The sequence below is a fragment of the Heliconius melpomene genome, chromosome 13 (assembly GCF_056956725.1).
Source record: "Heliconius melpomene rosina isolate 202511_hmr_F chromosome 13, ASM5695672v1, whole genome shotgun sequence".
NCBI lineage: Eukaryota > Metazoa > Arthropoda > Insecta > Lepidoptera > Nymphalidae > Heliconius > Heliconius melpomene.
Genome location: NC_140401.1, coordinates 8,587,125 through 8,602,966, shown reverse-complemented (window position 1 = coordinate 8,602,966; position 15,842 = coordinate 8,587,125). Strand labels below are relative to the sequence as shown.

Genomic DNA, 15,842 nt, shown 5'->3' with positions numbered 1-15,842 from the left:
ATACAATGTGAAAGGAAATCGCCAAGTCATGCTTAGCTTAAGAATAGGGGGCCTTTTCTTCCGTGCCCATCCCAGAATAGCCTAGTGCCCACCCCAGAATTAACTAGAAACAAATTTAAAGTAACTACCATCGAGTATAAGCAAGGTCAAATTGATAAACTAATAAAATTCTTTGAGATTAATTAATTAAGTTTAAGAAAAAATAATAATTCCTTATTAATATCCAATTATTTTATTAAACATCTTATAATCAGTTACAAATAAAGTAATATATTAGACAATAGCATTTTACAGCCCTTAAAATATTCCATATTATCTAGTAAAACACTCTTTATAAAATACAAAAAAAAACAATACAATATTAACGTAAACGAATCTACAGCAGTAAAATGAAAAAAAAAACACACAACACACTTTAAGATGTAAGAATTAATTATATTAGAAAATTAAAATATAGAGTTCGTTCAAAATTTAATATTTGCCGATAACTTTTTCATTATTAATTATATATTTTATAAATATAGGTAATCAGGAAATAGAACTTACAACCTTTTCTTTAATACTAACGCATTTTTTATTTATAAAATTTATCAGCATAATTATCAGCTAGCTTATCACGTTTATACACAATATGATTATATAAAAATACAATAAGAGAAATATAAAAACATAATATGCTTACCAATATAATCACGTGGGTTATTATTCATTGCATTAGACAATTAGACAGAATAATAGACTTTATAAATTGGACTTGAACAATATTCATATCAACCGTGGGTAAGAAAACCACCCAAATGAAACCAATAAAGACAAATACAAAATCAAAGGTCAAGAACATGTTCAATTAATATTACAAATGGCAATATAAAAGACTTTTCATGTGTGACTTTTCAGGTGTGACTGTGTATCAATATATTTTTGACATCGTTGCTCCCAAACGGATGAAAAGAAAAGTGGAAAAGAAGAAAAGTGTTATTCAAGAAAATATGTTCAGCAGTTTGGAGATATAATAATAAAAAAGCAAAGAATAAAGTGCTTAGTTTATTCTCCATTTACTACGTTTTAGTAATATAGCGTATTAGGTGGCGAACTCCCAACATCGCGTGTACTCACCAATATAGATAACAAAATATTTCACAGAGTAGGAGTCGAACCCACAACTATGTACGGCATACACTTCTCTACCATTTTCACTGTGTTGGATCTTATATCTTTTAGTTTACAGTAAATATTTAAAATTTAAAAAAAATGTAGTGGAGTGGGAAAAAAAGTGTACGGACCATATGACTGTAGAGTTATTATCTATATATATAAAAGGACTTGTCCTCACTGACTGAGGTAAGACGCACGCACAGTCGTAACCGCTGTGCGTAGAAACGTAAAATTTGGACAGATGTTTACTTTCGTTATCTGGACATCCACTAAGAAGGGATATTGAAAAATTTTAACTCTAAAGGGGTGAAATAGGGGTTGAAAGTTTGTATGGAAACATTTTTAAATCGGCACCGATTTATATAAAATTTGAAATTTAGATTTTTAAAAGTATTTGATTGAACACGTGTTTCATCGTTTTCTAGAATTCTTCCCCTAAGGGTGCAAATAAGGGTTTGAAAGTTTGTATGGAAAAATCTTTAAATCGAAACCGATTTTTTTTAAATTTTAAATTGAGACTCTTAAAAATATATCAAACATGTGTTTCGTGGTTTATTATAATTCACCCCTAAATAAGTAAGCGAAGCTGCGCGCGTCCGCTAGTAATTTATATACAAAAATAAATCTTATAGAAGCTTTGCTTCACTGTGGGCAGTCAAATATTTAATAGATAAAAATAAAGAAAATAAAACAGTGAAAAACCTTCCAGTAAAACAATGGAAAGATTAAAGGCATATAAATCGTTTGGACACCCTTTCCCTTTCTCCACTTTCAACGTTTTCAACATTTGTGCGCGAGCTTTAAAAAAACTACTACTCCTGTTAAAGATAACGTTTTCCACCGTAGTTTATATGAATATTGAACATATCTTCGCAAAAGTCTAAATAAATATTAAAGCTACAACCTTTTTCCTCATTATTAACATCGGTATTGGCGTTCCCAAAATAATAATATTACGTAAATATTCAACTTATCTCTAAACTTACAGTACGGTCGACGAATCGTGGCCACTGAAGTTAACTGTAGATGGCTACGCAGATTTAGTTTAAGATATTTTCTGACTTTTAGTTATTTTCCGTCCGTGTGAGCAAAGCGCAAAAGCTCAGAAAACCTATCGACTCGTTGACTGTAGTTTATTTTTTACGTGACATCGAAAGGTGTTATGTTCATTTTATTAATTTAATGTACTTTTTATGCATTATCTACAAAAATATTAACACAGTGGACTCTTTCTCTATATAAACTATGACAGTGCCAATTTCACACACCTCTGCGGACACGGGCGGCTTCGGCCCCTTGAATTACACGAATTTTTATTAAATATATCTATGAAATTATTTTCAGTTTAGGAGGTGAATTCTAATAAGCCATGAAACCGCTGTTGGTAGAAACGTGAAATTTGGACTGGTGTTTATTTTCATAATGTGAACACCCACCCAATGAGGGATTTTAAAAAATATTAACCCTAAAGGGAAGAAATAGATTTTTATAAAATTTGAGATTTAGATTCTTAAAAATATTGCATTGGACACTTGTTTCATGATTTATTAGAATTGACCTCTAAGGGTCTAAATAAGCAGGCGAAGCTGCGCGCGTCTGCTAGTATAAAATAAAATCGGCACTAATACGAAAGTTACCCAAATCAAAAGAAAAATAACAAAATTAAGGCATTTGTCGCACAATTCTTCACAAAACCAACCAAAACGTGCGTATTTTAAATTCTCTTGTAAATTAAAAAATCAAAGTTAAGGCATTTTACACACAAATTTTCACTACACGCTTGGCACTAAGCAAAACATGTGTGTAACCCCCTTAAACCCGCATAAAGAAGATTCTGACAGCCACTATTTTAGTTCAATGAAAGTTTCAAACACGGAAAACAGATCCACTGGCAGGATCAAGTTAGATAGGTTTTAGTTTTGTATTAGTCTATAAATGTTTATCACTGTTTCTTTTAATATATTAACTTGGACTAAACCTCATTTTTGAGAGAAAATTTTGATTAAATTTCACTGTATAGTCGAGTTTAGTCTATTCAGAAAATGCGTCTAATAAAATTAACTTCTGTCATTTTAAATTTAAGAAATATATATAACCTATTTTAATTAATGAAATATATTCGTATAGAATTGTACTCAAGTTCATTCGTCGTCAATCGTTCAATTAATGGAATTTTAAGGAAAAGCAAAGACAATCAATAGAAAAATCAATGAATTATAAATTACATTTAAAAATACACAAATCAATTACACAAATAATCTAAAAAAACTTATATTTCATAATAAAATAAGGCTTACCTATAAATGTGTCATATGTATGTTACCCTCAATTCTCTAATATTAATTTAATTCGTTATTTATATACAAACATTTTAGGTCACTTAGAATCACTTCTGACCACTTGGAAGTCAGTTGCGGTCACTTATATACATCTGTGGTCACTGGTGGTCGTTGGTGGTCTCTTGTGGTCACTATTAGGTCACATGTGGTCACTTCCTCGCGTTTGATGCAGTAGGTCTTGAATACGGATGGGTCTGGACCCTCTCCCTCGCACGTACTGCTTTAAATCCAACTGAATTTTTTACAGTGACATTTGCCTTTCTCGAACCGTCTATTAGTTTGTTAATGGGACAAACACAAACATTTAGGGTTAGTTTATATTATATTACTTATTATTTTTTAATTTAGAATGTGCTATAAATATAACTTAAGCTATAAAAATATAGCGAAAAGCCATGAGCCATTGCTTGATTTGTTTTCATTCAATATATCATTCTCAATAGTTTTGAAAAAAAAAATGGTTGACTAATGGAACAAAATATAGGGAAAAAGATCTTTCGCCTAAATATAGCCAATTATACATTTTAGCATTTGAATAAAACCTTAATCGTAATGTGTATGACGTTAATACTTTTTTAAAATATAACTTGAACCATAATAAATTACTTTCAAGGTTGTATGTAAACAGATGTTTGTGATCGAAAGATAATTAGCCTATTAACCGTAACTCCAAATTAAAAAATTATAACTGAAGGATAATTTTTTTTTAAGAATTTGATGTTAGCATCTTAATAAATAATATTTTGACTTGTCTTTAAAATAGATGAAACATGTTAAGTCACACGGTTTTTCTTTGCATTGAAAAGTAAGAAAAAAAAAAAAGAATCAATACTTTTGATTGTATTTTTTATTATTATATAATAAAAATAGAGAAAATATATTTATTAATTTTGTTACAATCATAAAGAATCGAAAATCATATTTTCTAAGCAGTTACTGTATATTTACAGCACATTTTATTTATCTTTGATCTGTCAAGAATATAATGCGCAATGGTAATTTACTACATTTTAAGCTCAAATCGATATAATTAATTATTTTCGGTGAACATGTCCAAACCATTGTCGGTAACACGAGGGAGCAATGCGGTTAACATATTAAGAAACTTGAATAATATAACGATTTAAACCGCACTAGCTTGTGCCAGCGGCTTCGCCCGCAAGGTGAAATGGAAATATCTAATAGTTTTCACTATGGTGGCAGGCGCTGTGGGTTATGTCAAAACAACATAACTGATATAATATAGTCAATTTTATGACTGATGATTATTACAATTCGAACCAGCAGTTTCTAAGATTAGCGCGTTCAACCAAACTAACTCTTCTTAGTCGAAGCAAAGCACGGCGTTGAATTCCGCCAGGTTAAAAAAAAAATTAATTTAATTTAAATATGACATTGAACTTCGTACTTAATTACTTATGTATAGAAAATTCTATTGCCAATTTTCCTGTTTACTCCTTTAAAAATAAAGAATATGAAACTATTAATTAATATTTTTACTCACATGTAACTGCAAGCAACAATTTAAAGTATAGATTTTAATTAAATTATATATCGGTCACGTAAATACAAGCACTTATTTAGTACACACATGTTCTGTTAATACAAGCAATAATTGATAGTATAAAACGTATTGTTCATTGAACCAGACAGTTGCCATTACCATTATCTATTCCACGCCTATCAGTTTGCATTTTAAAATGTTTTAAAATTAGTTAAAAAAAACGGATATTTTATACCAGTATACGTCGGGCTGTTATGTTAAACAAAGTTTCACTGATTAAAAAATTGATTTTGTTTGGTATTTCACCACTACAACATACATAAAAAAATATCTATACAAAATTTACTTTTGGCGATTATACCAACCTACCAACGTATAAACTCTACTTCTCTATCTTCCGATTTGGTTGAAAATTTGCGACCTCTTATATTCCAAGGACAATACAGTAGAATATTTTCCAGAAAAACGAGAAGTTGCTTTAGGGTTTAAAGTTTAAAACGAGTTTTTTATAGTTTTTTAAACCGTTTTGTAATTATATGTCACGTTGGTTATATAAATGTTGGGGTCGCGAGTATCTTTATAATCTGCTATCTCGTCTCGTATAGTAATAGAGTCCCGCGGGGAAACTACAGCTCACATTCAGAGTTATTTATATTTTAAAACCGCTATAATTTTAATGATGAGACAAATTTTATCTAAAACGGTCCAACTTCAATATTAAGTGAAATTGATATTTTTATTTTACAATAATATTATATCGCTTAGTATTTTTTTTTAATTTATGTCTATATCTATTACAAAAAATTTTACCTCAATTTTTTCTTGTATATGTGAAATGTATAGGCAAGGTATGTGTTTTTTTTACTGAGGCTAGCTATTAGAAGAGTAGACAGAAAAGTACCGGAACCCACGTATGATCAAATATTTGTACAAGTGACATTATGAATAATTTGTAAATAATTGGGAACATTCTTGATATATAAAATAGCTGTGTAAATTTTGAAGTGACAATTTATTATAAAATATTTTAAAAACATACATTCCAACATTGGTCCTTCATTGGCATATGTAGATAATTTTGACATTCTCTCCAATATATTGAATTAGTAGAGTATATATTAATTAATATAAAAATAATTGAAGTCCAAATTATTAAGGCAAAATAAATTAAGTAAACTCAGGCATAATTAGAATGTGTTATAACCGAATATCTACTGTGAAATTCGCAAGATTTTTTTTTCTGTACAAATACAAAGAAATAATTGCTGTAGGCAAATACTTTCGATTATATTTTTATATATTTTGTTTTAATATAGACGGAGGCTTCGAATGCTTTTCAATTTTTCGCATTCATTTCTGACTGGCAATATAAATCTTTTTTAAATATATAACTTAATACATCAATTACAATCAAATGAAAACTAAGTAACAATGAAAATATTTATGTACTGACTACATGGAAGCCCATTAATTTACATAATTATGATATGTATGGCTTATGTTAACGTCATACACCCTATTATCTTACATTTTTTTGGATCATAGGTTTAATAATAATAATAGTTTATAGTAGGTGTATCTACATATAAAATAACGAGGCCAGTTATGACGCAGAGTCATTGCTAAGAGAGAGATTGCAAACGCGATAGATTGCTGATTCATTTACCACTCGAGGAAATGATATATTTAGTATTTTCAATCCGGTGTCAAGGTAAAGCGCGACGTTAAGTTTCGCAACTCAACACGGAATACCTCCAGAGTTCGGCGGAAAGTGAGCAAAGGATGAGTCTTAATGGGAACATTAGGGGACCTAATAAGGTTTTCTCTGCCTACCCCGCCTATGGCCATCTAAATAAATAATTATAAATGTTATTACGTTTTTATTATTGCTTAATAAAATTAATATTTATAACCACATCTCCCTTTAGAAAAATTATTTGGTAATGTATGAATATTCCATACGGTAAACGTCAATTATATCGATTTGATAAAATTAGTAGACTAATCTACAGACAAAGACACAAACCATTCCATACTATGCAAATATTAAATATATAGTAAATTTAAACTTATATAGTAAAAAAAGAAATAAGATCTATAATTGAATAATAAAAATAACAAATTATAGTAATAAATATTTTTTCAAATTTTAGAATTACTAGAACTATAGAAATTAAGTTATTAGTACAAATTTACATATACTAATGTGCTAAAAATATAAATCGATCAAATAAATGATTGATTAATATTTGATAAATATTAATCATAGAATTAAATCATATTAAACACATTAAGTAAAAAAACTCATTTACTATCGCCGTTAATTAATTTTCTTCATTACTAATCTTTAAATGAAAAACAAAATTTATTAATATATAATAAGAATTTTAAGTTCTCTAATTAGTTAGTTAATACGGCAAAAAATATTATTTCCATCTTTATTTTTTTTTTTTAAAGTTAAGGCTTTACAGTGAATCTTTCCATAATCAGTTATGTACATTTATTTTTATTATATTACATATTTATTATAATAAAATAATTTCTATATTTTAAATATAACTTTTAAACCGCGAATTAAACGCGTATTGGCTACTTACTGCAAAGTGAGCAACATATTTACCTTGAACATTCCTCTGAAACGGCGTGCCGTCTCGCGCGAGGCTGGAACCGAATCCGGGACCGCGGGGTGCCGGTGCTCTGCGAAGGGGCAAAGCCCTCCCCACGACTGGCATAACTATTTTAGCTAAAAGAAAATATTTTAAAACATTATAAAGATTTTTAAACAATTTTATAGGTGTTGAGACTAAACAATTTTTTTATTTAGCTTCACGTTGTACCCCGCATATAGCAAAATAGTTAAGACACTCAGTTCCTCACATCGCACCTAACTTTCCAGACATTGCGTTGTCTAAGCTTCATATGCCCTTTATCTTGCTACCAGAGCTTCAAAATGAAAATATTAATTTCCTCGAGTGGGAATCGAACCCACAACCTTCGCGTTTAGTTACTCAAATAGATTTTTTACATAATATAAAACAAAGGAGCTTCTCATCGATTTACGATTTTAACACTGCGGGTTTTAATGCTATTATCACTAATAGACAAAGTGATTCAAAAGAAAGGTTTAACCATAATATAGATGTATGCGTTTAAGTAAAGTCTAGAATATAGTTTTTTTCTAATTTTTAACTTAAAAAAACTATACAAGAAATAACAAAATAGCTCTAATCTTGAAGCCCTGCTCGGGAAGCCAAGCCGCGAGTATAGTGATGTATTCTTGCTATTGCTTAGTCAATATTTTTTTTATATTCAAAAAATATATATTAATATCCAATACAATTTTCTTTCAAAATGTATTTTTACGAACTAAAATATTGATTTAGCGCCCCACCACGGGTTTCAGTATATTAGCTATAAATACAACATTTGTATGTGAAATATAGTACTTTATTGATTTATTTTTTGGGTCATACACGTGTTAGAATTTTTGTCTTTTAGTTGCTAATTTTGTATTTATAAAGGTGTTTTAATTTTGTTGGTAGTTTAAAGTAAATATTCATCAGTCTTTTGTGCCTACGTAAGTATTTTACATCATCTAAATTATTTAATAATTATATTTATTAATTACAATCCAAATTGTAATTTTTTTTAGAGTGGAAAAGAAAAACAATTTCGGGAAATTTTACCAATTATTACAATTGAACCTTTTTCATATTAAACGAAAAAATAAGCGTGATCGGTTCACTATATTTACTTATAAAAATAATCCAAGAATCTCAATCATGTATAGAAATATCAATAAATTATTAAATTGTACTCGACGATATTTAATCAACGAAATTTCAGCAAACTATATACCTACTTTTATTGTTGTTAGTCACATGTAAGTTTGAAAGCAATCTATAGGATTTCTGAGAATATTGACATATTCTCAGAGTTTAGGCCTTTAATAAATTGTACATTACAAGTTTTGGCAATACAAAACTTATTTCATAAGTAAAACAAAAGAACATACAAACATTTAAGATTTATCAGATGTCAAAATTTTACTGATATGACAAGTAGTATTTTTTTTATTTTAACTAAAAAGTGGTCCTACCAAAAACTATTTCTGTAAAAAAATGTTTCGATTGCTTAGTCAAAACACTACGCTCTCGCCAGAGCTGGAGACACTGCGTGTTGATTAGCGGAACCCAATGCCGCAGTTAGTCCACCAGAACGAGGGACTAAAAATAATTAATTCCCCCTCACGAAAATCGAATGCACCACCATTGCCTCTACAATCACACAATACATAAAAACAATACATACATTTATTATCATTGAACGTGACAGTCCGCAGTATAACATTAGCTCTGTCAACCAATCCTTTCCTCACTGGCATCTCTTGCTTCAGATCAGATTTAACCGGCATATTCTTCCACGCCTCCATTTTACCAGCTAACACAAACGTCGAATTTAAATCCTTAGGATCAATACAATTTTCTATATCTAACGCCGGGTTGTCCATTTTAACTTTTTTCGCCGAATTCAAATTATGCGTCGTATCTAAGTTTTCAAGCGAATCATTTAAGATTATCGTCTCATTGTTCATTAGTTTAATTGGCGTGCCATTACGTTTTATAGTTATGGGCTTGTTTTCTATATCGGTCATGTCGTCACTGTCAGTTATTTCCACTATTGAATTGACATTTTTTTCATTATACTCTAGCGTCGTAGTGGGGTTGTCTAGATCGAGTGTGGATATGAATTTGAAATCTGCGTCACTTTCACTGTCCATATCCGACCAAGTGATACCTTTGGCCGACTTAGCTTTCTTCATAATTTCCAGATATTCCGCAGTAAGGGCTGGTGGTGCTTTACCATATCCTTTTAGAGTGAAATACAATTTCTTCAACATGCTCGGCATATCGCTCATGTATTCTGTGGACGCCATGATCTCTTCATTTTCTATGGCCAGTAATTTATATCGTAGTTCGTCTCTAGCTTTAAGATAGCGAATTTCGTTTTCCATTCGCATTTTTTCAACATAATCTATTAATTCAGGGAAGGCGGCTACGGCATTTTTGAATAATTTGTGTAATTTCTTGTTGCTTTCGTTCCATTCTGTCCACGCACTCATTATTTTAGTATCAAGCGTCACTGATTTTTTGATGTGGTTTTCAGCTGCACGCTCTTGTCTTGGTATCTCTTCTGTACACATCTGTGCAAGTATAAAAAATAATAACTAGCAAGAATAGCCAAATAAAAACAATAATTTACATTGCGTTTTAATTAAATAACGAGTGTTCAAAAATAATCGAGTTAGCAACATACGAGCATAATGAATTACTTTGTAATATATTTCAGCGTTAATTTAATCGTAGCATTTTTATTTTTCTAAACAAAACCAAAATCAAATGTACATACTTGCTCCATAGCTTCCGACGAGGATCTATGCGCTAAATCAGAGACGTGCGTGAAGGCGCGCGAACGCAGTCGATGGCGTAAGGCTAGTACTCGCTGCTGACTCATCAGAGTTAGCACACCCGAATGCAGGACTGAGTGGACACGCGCTTCCTCTGTTAGACGTTTACGCCATTCTTGTTTTGCTAAAAAAAAATTATATTTATATTTCACCGCACTTTATCTGATACCAGAGAGAAGAACTGAACATAATTTATTACCTTGGGTGGGAATCGAACCCACAACCGCCAACAATAATTAGCGTAACTACAGTCGCTACTGACTCATCAGAGTTAGTACTCGTGAGTGTAGGACAGGATGGACACGATGGACCTCTGTTTGCCATTTCATATATTTTGGCAAACTAATTACTAAAAATATGGTGTTCACTTAAATAAAAGACATATTTGAAAACATAGTTGAGATAATTTGTTATTAGTCACTTTAGTTTTATTTTCCCAGTTACTACTAAATATATTGTATAAGAGTCATGTACGAAGTTGTGTATAAGTTAGTAAAACCCAAAAGCGTGCTTCCATTGACTACAGGATTAAAGAAACTATATTTACAATAAGCAAGTAAAAATTTGGTTTAATTTTTTTAAGTAATAATTTCCCTAAGTAAAATTTTAATGTAAAATAAATATCAATAAAATTTTGATAGCTTCAATATTAATAAATATAGCTAACACTAGAAATAAATATTGAAATTCAATAATAAAACCCACGGACGTAGAAATAGGAGAGCCCATGTGGTCCTTGACTACCCCAAAATAGTCTTGTCCACTCCAGAAATTTTACTAACAACAAATTTATGCTAAGAAATTAAAAAACCTTCAAGTGTACCTCCTAGAAAATATCTCTATAATAGAAAACAATAAAGAAAATATCATGGTAAAACCGAATTACTGATTAATTAGTAGGAAGAAAAAATTTTGTCTCAACACATATTAAAGATAATATTTATTAAAAAAATAAAAAATCACGTATTTCATAATTCACCCAATAAATTCTTTTCTGAATGGACCGTGAATGTGTTTTGAAATCCCTATAGAATAATTAAAGAGAGCTACGGCCTTTCATTTCAAAGTGGTAATTTTATTTAAAGTAAATTTACGTACATTTTATAAAAAAAGGAATGGAATCCTTTTTTAGATGCAGGTTCAAATCCCATAAAAAAAATTATATTAATAAAAATAAAAATTGTCTTATTGTAAGTAAGAATGATTCGCCAATTATTGGGCCACTTTCAGTTGTGCCAAAATGTTTAAAATTAAATTTTTTTAAATTAAAATTATCAATTCATTACTCTAATTACGGATCGAGCCCACTAACATCGCATTTACAGACACTGCCACGCTGACCTACGACCACCTAAATATATCTGTAGACCTAAAAAAAAGATATAAAACCTTAATCAATTTAAACACATACCTTTCTCCTTCTCCATATCGGGTTCCCTACTAACCGGCTTATAGACAGACAACGTCAACTTCGCTTCCAACTCCTTCACCTTCTTCTTCAATTCCTCAGTAATTTTCACATATTGGGAGAACCTCATGTTGCCATCCATAATATTCTTTGTGATGCTAAGCTGTATTTTATTGGCCCTGGCCGCGTATTTTAACGTGTTATAGGTATCCTCATAGCTTAGACTGGAGGGTGATACGTTAGCAATCATAACCGTTTTGCAATTACCGCCGAGGCTGTCCTTGAGAAGGCGAGTGAGCTTTGAATCCCTGTAACACGGTGGACATTTAATATTTTAACGTGTTAAGACGATATTGTGATAATACAAAAACCAATTGAATGACTACATGTATTAACTGATACTATAAATTGACATTTCTTATATAATTTTGTGGGTAGTTCACTGAGGGTATTTGTCAATACATTATTTTAAGACGATATAAAAATAATGTGTGTCAGTAATCAGAAAAGAATCCATACAATCGATAGTATCGATACTATTGAATGTCTAGGAAACAATACTAATTATATCGTACTGTAAGAATATTTTAAATTTAATAGTTTTTAAACTAAATAGTATATTATAGGCATATTTTATAAAATGGTCTCAAAGCTTAATACGAATTAAATTTTTAGTATAAACTTCCGTGGCGCGTTGTGGGTTCGATTCCCACTTAAACGAATGAAATATTTGATATTTTTAATTCCTCGCTCTGGTAATGAGGCAAAGCAATGTTCAATTCCCCCACTCCACACGCAATGTCTCAAAAATTCTGTGAAATGTGGGTAACGGAAGTGTCTTAATGGGAAATGGATTATCTCAATACTATACGCGTATTCATATACTTCACGCTTTATCCCACATAGCAGTGTAAGCAGAAGGAATCTATTGTGTTTTAAGTGGCATGACGCCGCTCTTTGTCTACCAGAGTAACTCGAAGTTCACACATCGAAGTTCAAAAACATTCATAATAATGGAATCACATTATATAGTTATATTGAAGGAAATATTTATTTATTAGAACAGAACGGTATCATGCCCACAACTCAATCAAAATTTTAATGTCACAGTGAATATAAGGTATCAAGCTATTTATAAATCAGATTAATGTGTGTTGAACATTAGCTATATATATATTTATATAACCTTTCAAGATTGAAATAATTTTCTTCTTAGTGTCAAAGGATAGAATTATTATGAAATTTAATTTTTACTTGTAAAAGATAAATCATATATATTTTTACACATACATAGGAAATGAAAATGTTTTTATTCAGAAGCATCTGATCGCTCCTATGATAAGAAAACTATAATCCCACTCACCTGTAAGGTATATATGTACTACCGTCAGCCAACTTGTTTATACAATTTCCAAGAGAAAGCAAACTTTTGTTTATATTAGCACCTTCTTTGAACCTGTCACCTACGCAACCAGTGGCTGAAGCACGTTCACTTCCTGCTAGATCAATCATTGATAGCTTTACTAGTCTCAATTGACTGCTTGTTTTGTATCTCATTTTTACATAAACCTATAAAAAAGAAGAATTTTATCTCTCATATAGCAGGACAGATAGAGAGAAATGTAGTGTAAAGACCCTCTACTTTCAGCACAAATATGAGACAGAAAGTATTCATGGACATAGTAATAAGGGGGCCAGGTTTTCTGTGCCCACAAAAAACAAAGAATAATGTTTACATTAACATCTGTTGTTGTTTAATATTTCACACTCTTTAATAAATAATAAAAATACCTGAAACACAGCATGACTTCTAGAACTTTCAGCATTTGCATCAGTAGGGTGCTGGGTCCTATTCTTATTGCCATTCTCTAACATGTTTAGCAATTCTCGTGCAGTCTTTATACTGTTCAATGTGAGTCCGGCTACCATCACACCATATTTAGAATCCTCCCGCAGTTGTAAAGGAGTGTTTGATGGCTTAAGTAAATCATATACATTTTCATTGTATACCTGAAATAATGAAATTTTATTATTATTTGCTACATAAATATAAGAAATAATATATTAGAAAAACCTAAAAATGTTTCTAGTGGCTTTAGATTGCTTTTTATTCCTTGCCCATCAAATATGAGAAGTGAGTAAAATATAAATAAATGTTGAACTAACATATTACAAGTTGCACTAGATTATTTCATTTCAACAAAGCAGTCACTGTCACTCACTAGCATAAGTAGCAGGTTTAAAGTTTTGTGCTCAACTGGCACACTCGAAAAGCCATATATCAAGAAATCAATCAATCAATCAGGTTTAGTCAGCATAAAGGAAACTAAATATTACTATAGAACTAAGTAACTTTCAATACTAACAATAAATTAATTGATAATCTTAATGGCAATATATAATATCTAGTTGTTGAGTGACTTAAATTAATAAAGCCCAGAATGTTCTTAGTTCTTTTTTGTGTTTATTTATATATGTATGATTAACAATGCTAATAATGAAAAGACTCACTTCCATATATGAAACAGCGATATCAAATTGTCTTTCGTTTTCAAAAGCATTTATAGTGTAAAAAAGATGATCCATAGTTAAATAGGTGATGCCAGGGTGGTCTTGATTACCAATCATGGTAAATGTTTTACCCGCCCCCGTCGCCCCATACACGAATACTGAGCAATTGTACCCTTCCATCAAGGAAGTCATCATATCCTTAGTTGTCTTTTCAAATACGTCTTTATTTGTGGCATTACATTCACACACATGATCAAAAACAAATTTTAATTCTTTGTTCCCACGTTTCAGATAGTTTTTTTGCGGCTGCTGCACACCTTGATAAAAAAATGGTCGCATCTCCTCCTTGGGATCGAACACTAACATTCTGTCGTCGACAACATCGACCACAGTCCGATTATTTTGTTCCATCTCCTTCTTGGTCAAGGGACGTACCCTTACAATTACTTTTATATTCGCAGCCATATTCTGAGTCGATCCACATTTAGAAGGTGCTAAAGCCGACAAACTCTTGGGCCCGCTTAAACCGGGATCTTTTTCAACTTTAGACATTTTGTCCCACTATTTGGCACATCGAAGTTAAATAACAAATGTAGTCACGCGTCGAAAATAAAACAAGAAAACTGACACACTTAATTGCGTATTCATTAAAATTAACGGTACGCCAACTACTCTTTAATAACAACAATAACCCACGATATCGTTTGAAATTTTGAAATTCAAAAGCGATTCAAAATTTGAATCGCATTCATAACCGTCAAATATTTGAACTGACTGACGCTATCGGCCCCCGAACGAAAGTTACGCGTTTAATCGTTCAGAAACCATAAATTGTTAATAACACTCCATTGTGAATTGACTTGTATTTATGTAACGTATCGTATGTTTTTATATTTTATATTTACATGTGTAGTCTTATAAAGGTACAAAGAAAATAAGATTCATATAAAAATAAATTTAGTTCTTAATTTATACATATTATTAATATTTTGAAGAATTTTTACATTAATTATACATTATAGGCATAGGCGCAGGAAGTGGAGGGGCCAGATGGACCGTGCCCATCCCAGAATAGTTTAGTGCTCACCCAAGAAACATTACTTACAAAACATTTCTTAATTTAAAAAACAACATTTACACGTTTATTTCAAACGACATTACTTTTGTATACAAACAAATCTTTGCAAAGTACAGCTTTGCACAGATTGTCCATGTTTATCTGAATTACTTTATATTTTGTCTGTATATTTAGTATTTTTGACTGAAATCGATAGAGGGATACTTAAAAACAATAATAGAAAGCAAAAATATATTTTTTTAAACCTTTTGTCGGTCTGCCTGTATGTATGGTCAAGCTTATCTTCGAAAGTACTGAACCAATTCATTTTAAACTTTTTTCAATTGCTGCTCAGATTCTCAATTAATTATTTTCGATTCGGTTTCGATATTGGATTATTC

At 30.7% G+C, this 15,842-nt stretch overlaps 1 protein-coding gene across 4 annotated transcripts; it reads right to left on the bottom strand.

The window, feature by feature from the left end:
• Positions 1-273: 273 nt before the first annotated feature.
• Positions 274-15,171, bottom strand: LOC146532852 (kinesin-like protein KIF18A). Of its 4 annotated transcripts, none has more exons than XM_085196709.1 (8): positions 14,385-15,171; positions 13,665-13,883; positions 13,237-13,442; positions 11,877-12,181; positions 10,408-10,589; positions 9,310-10,201; positions 7,619-7,741; positions 274-3,765 (listed from the first exon to the last, which is right to left on the bottom strand). In XM_085196709.1, exons 1-8 carry the CDS (start codon positions 14,934-14,936, stop codon positions 3,644-3,646), a joined length of 2,601 nt encoding a protein of 866 aa, XP_085052835.1. In that variant the 5' UTR covers positions 14,937-15,171; the 3' UTR covers positions 274-3,643. The 4 variants fall into 4 exon arrangements, with proteins under 4 accessions (XP_085052835.1, XP_085052836.1, XP_085052837.1 ...); XM_085196710.1 differs by having other exon boundaries at positions 274-3,726; XM_085196711.1 differs by having other exon boundaries at positions 274-3,714.
• Between the last annotated feature and the right edge of the window lie 671 nt (positions 15,172-15,842).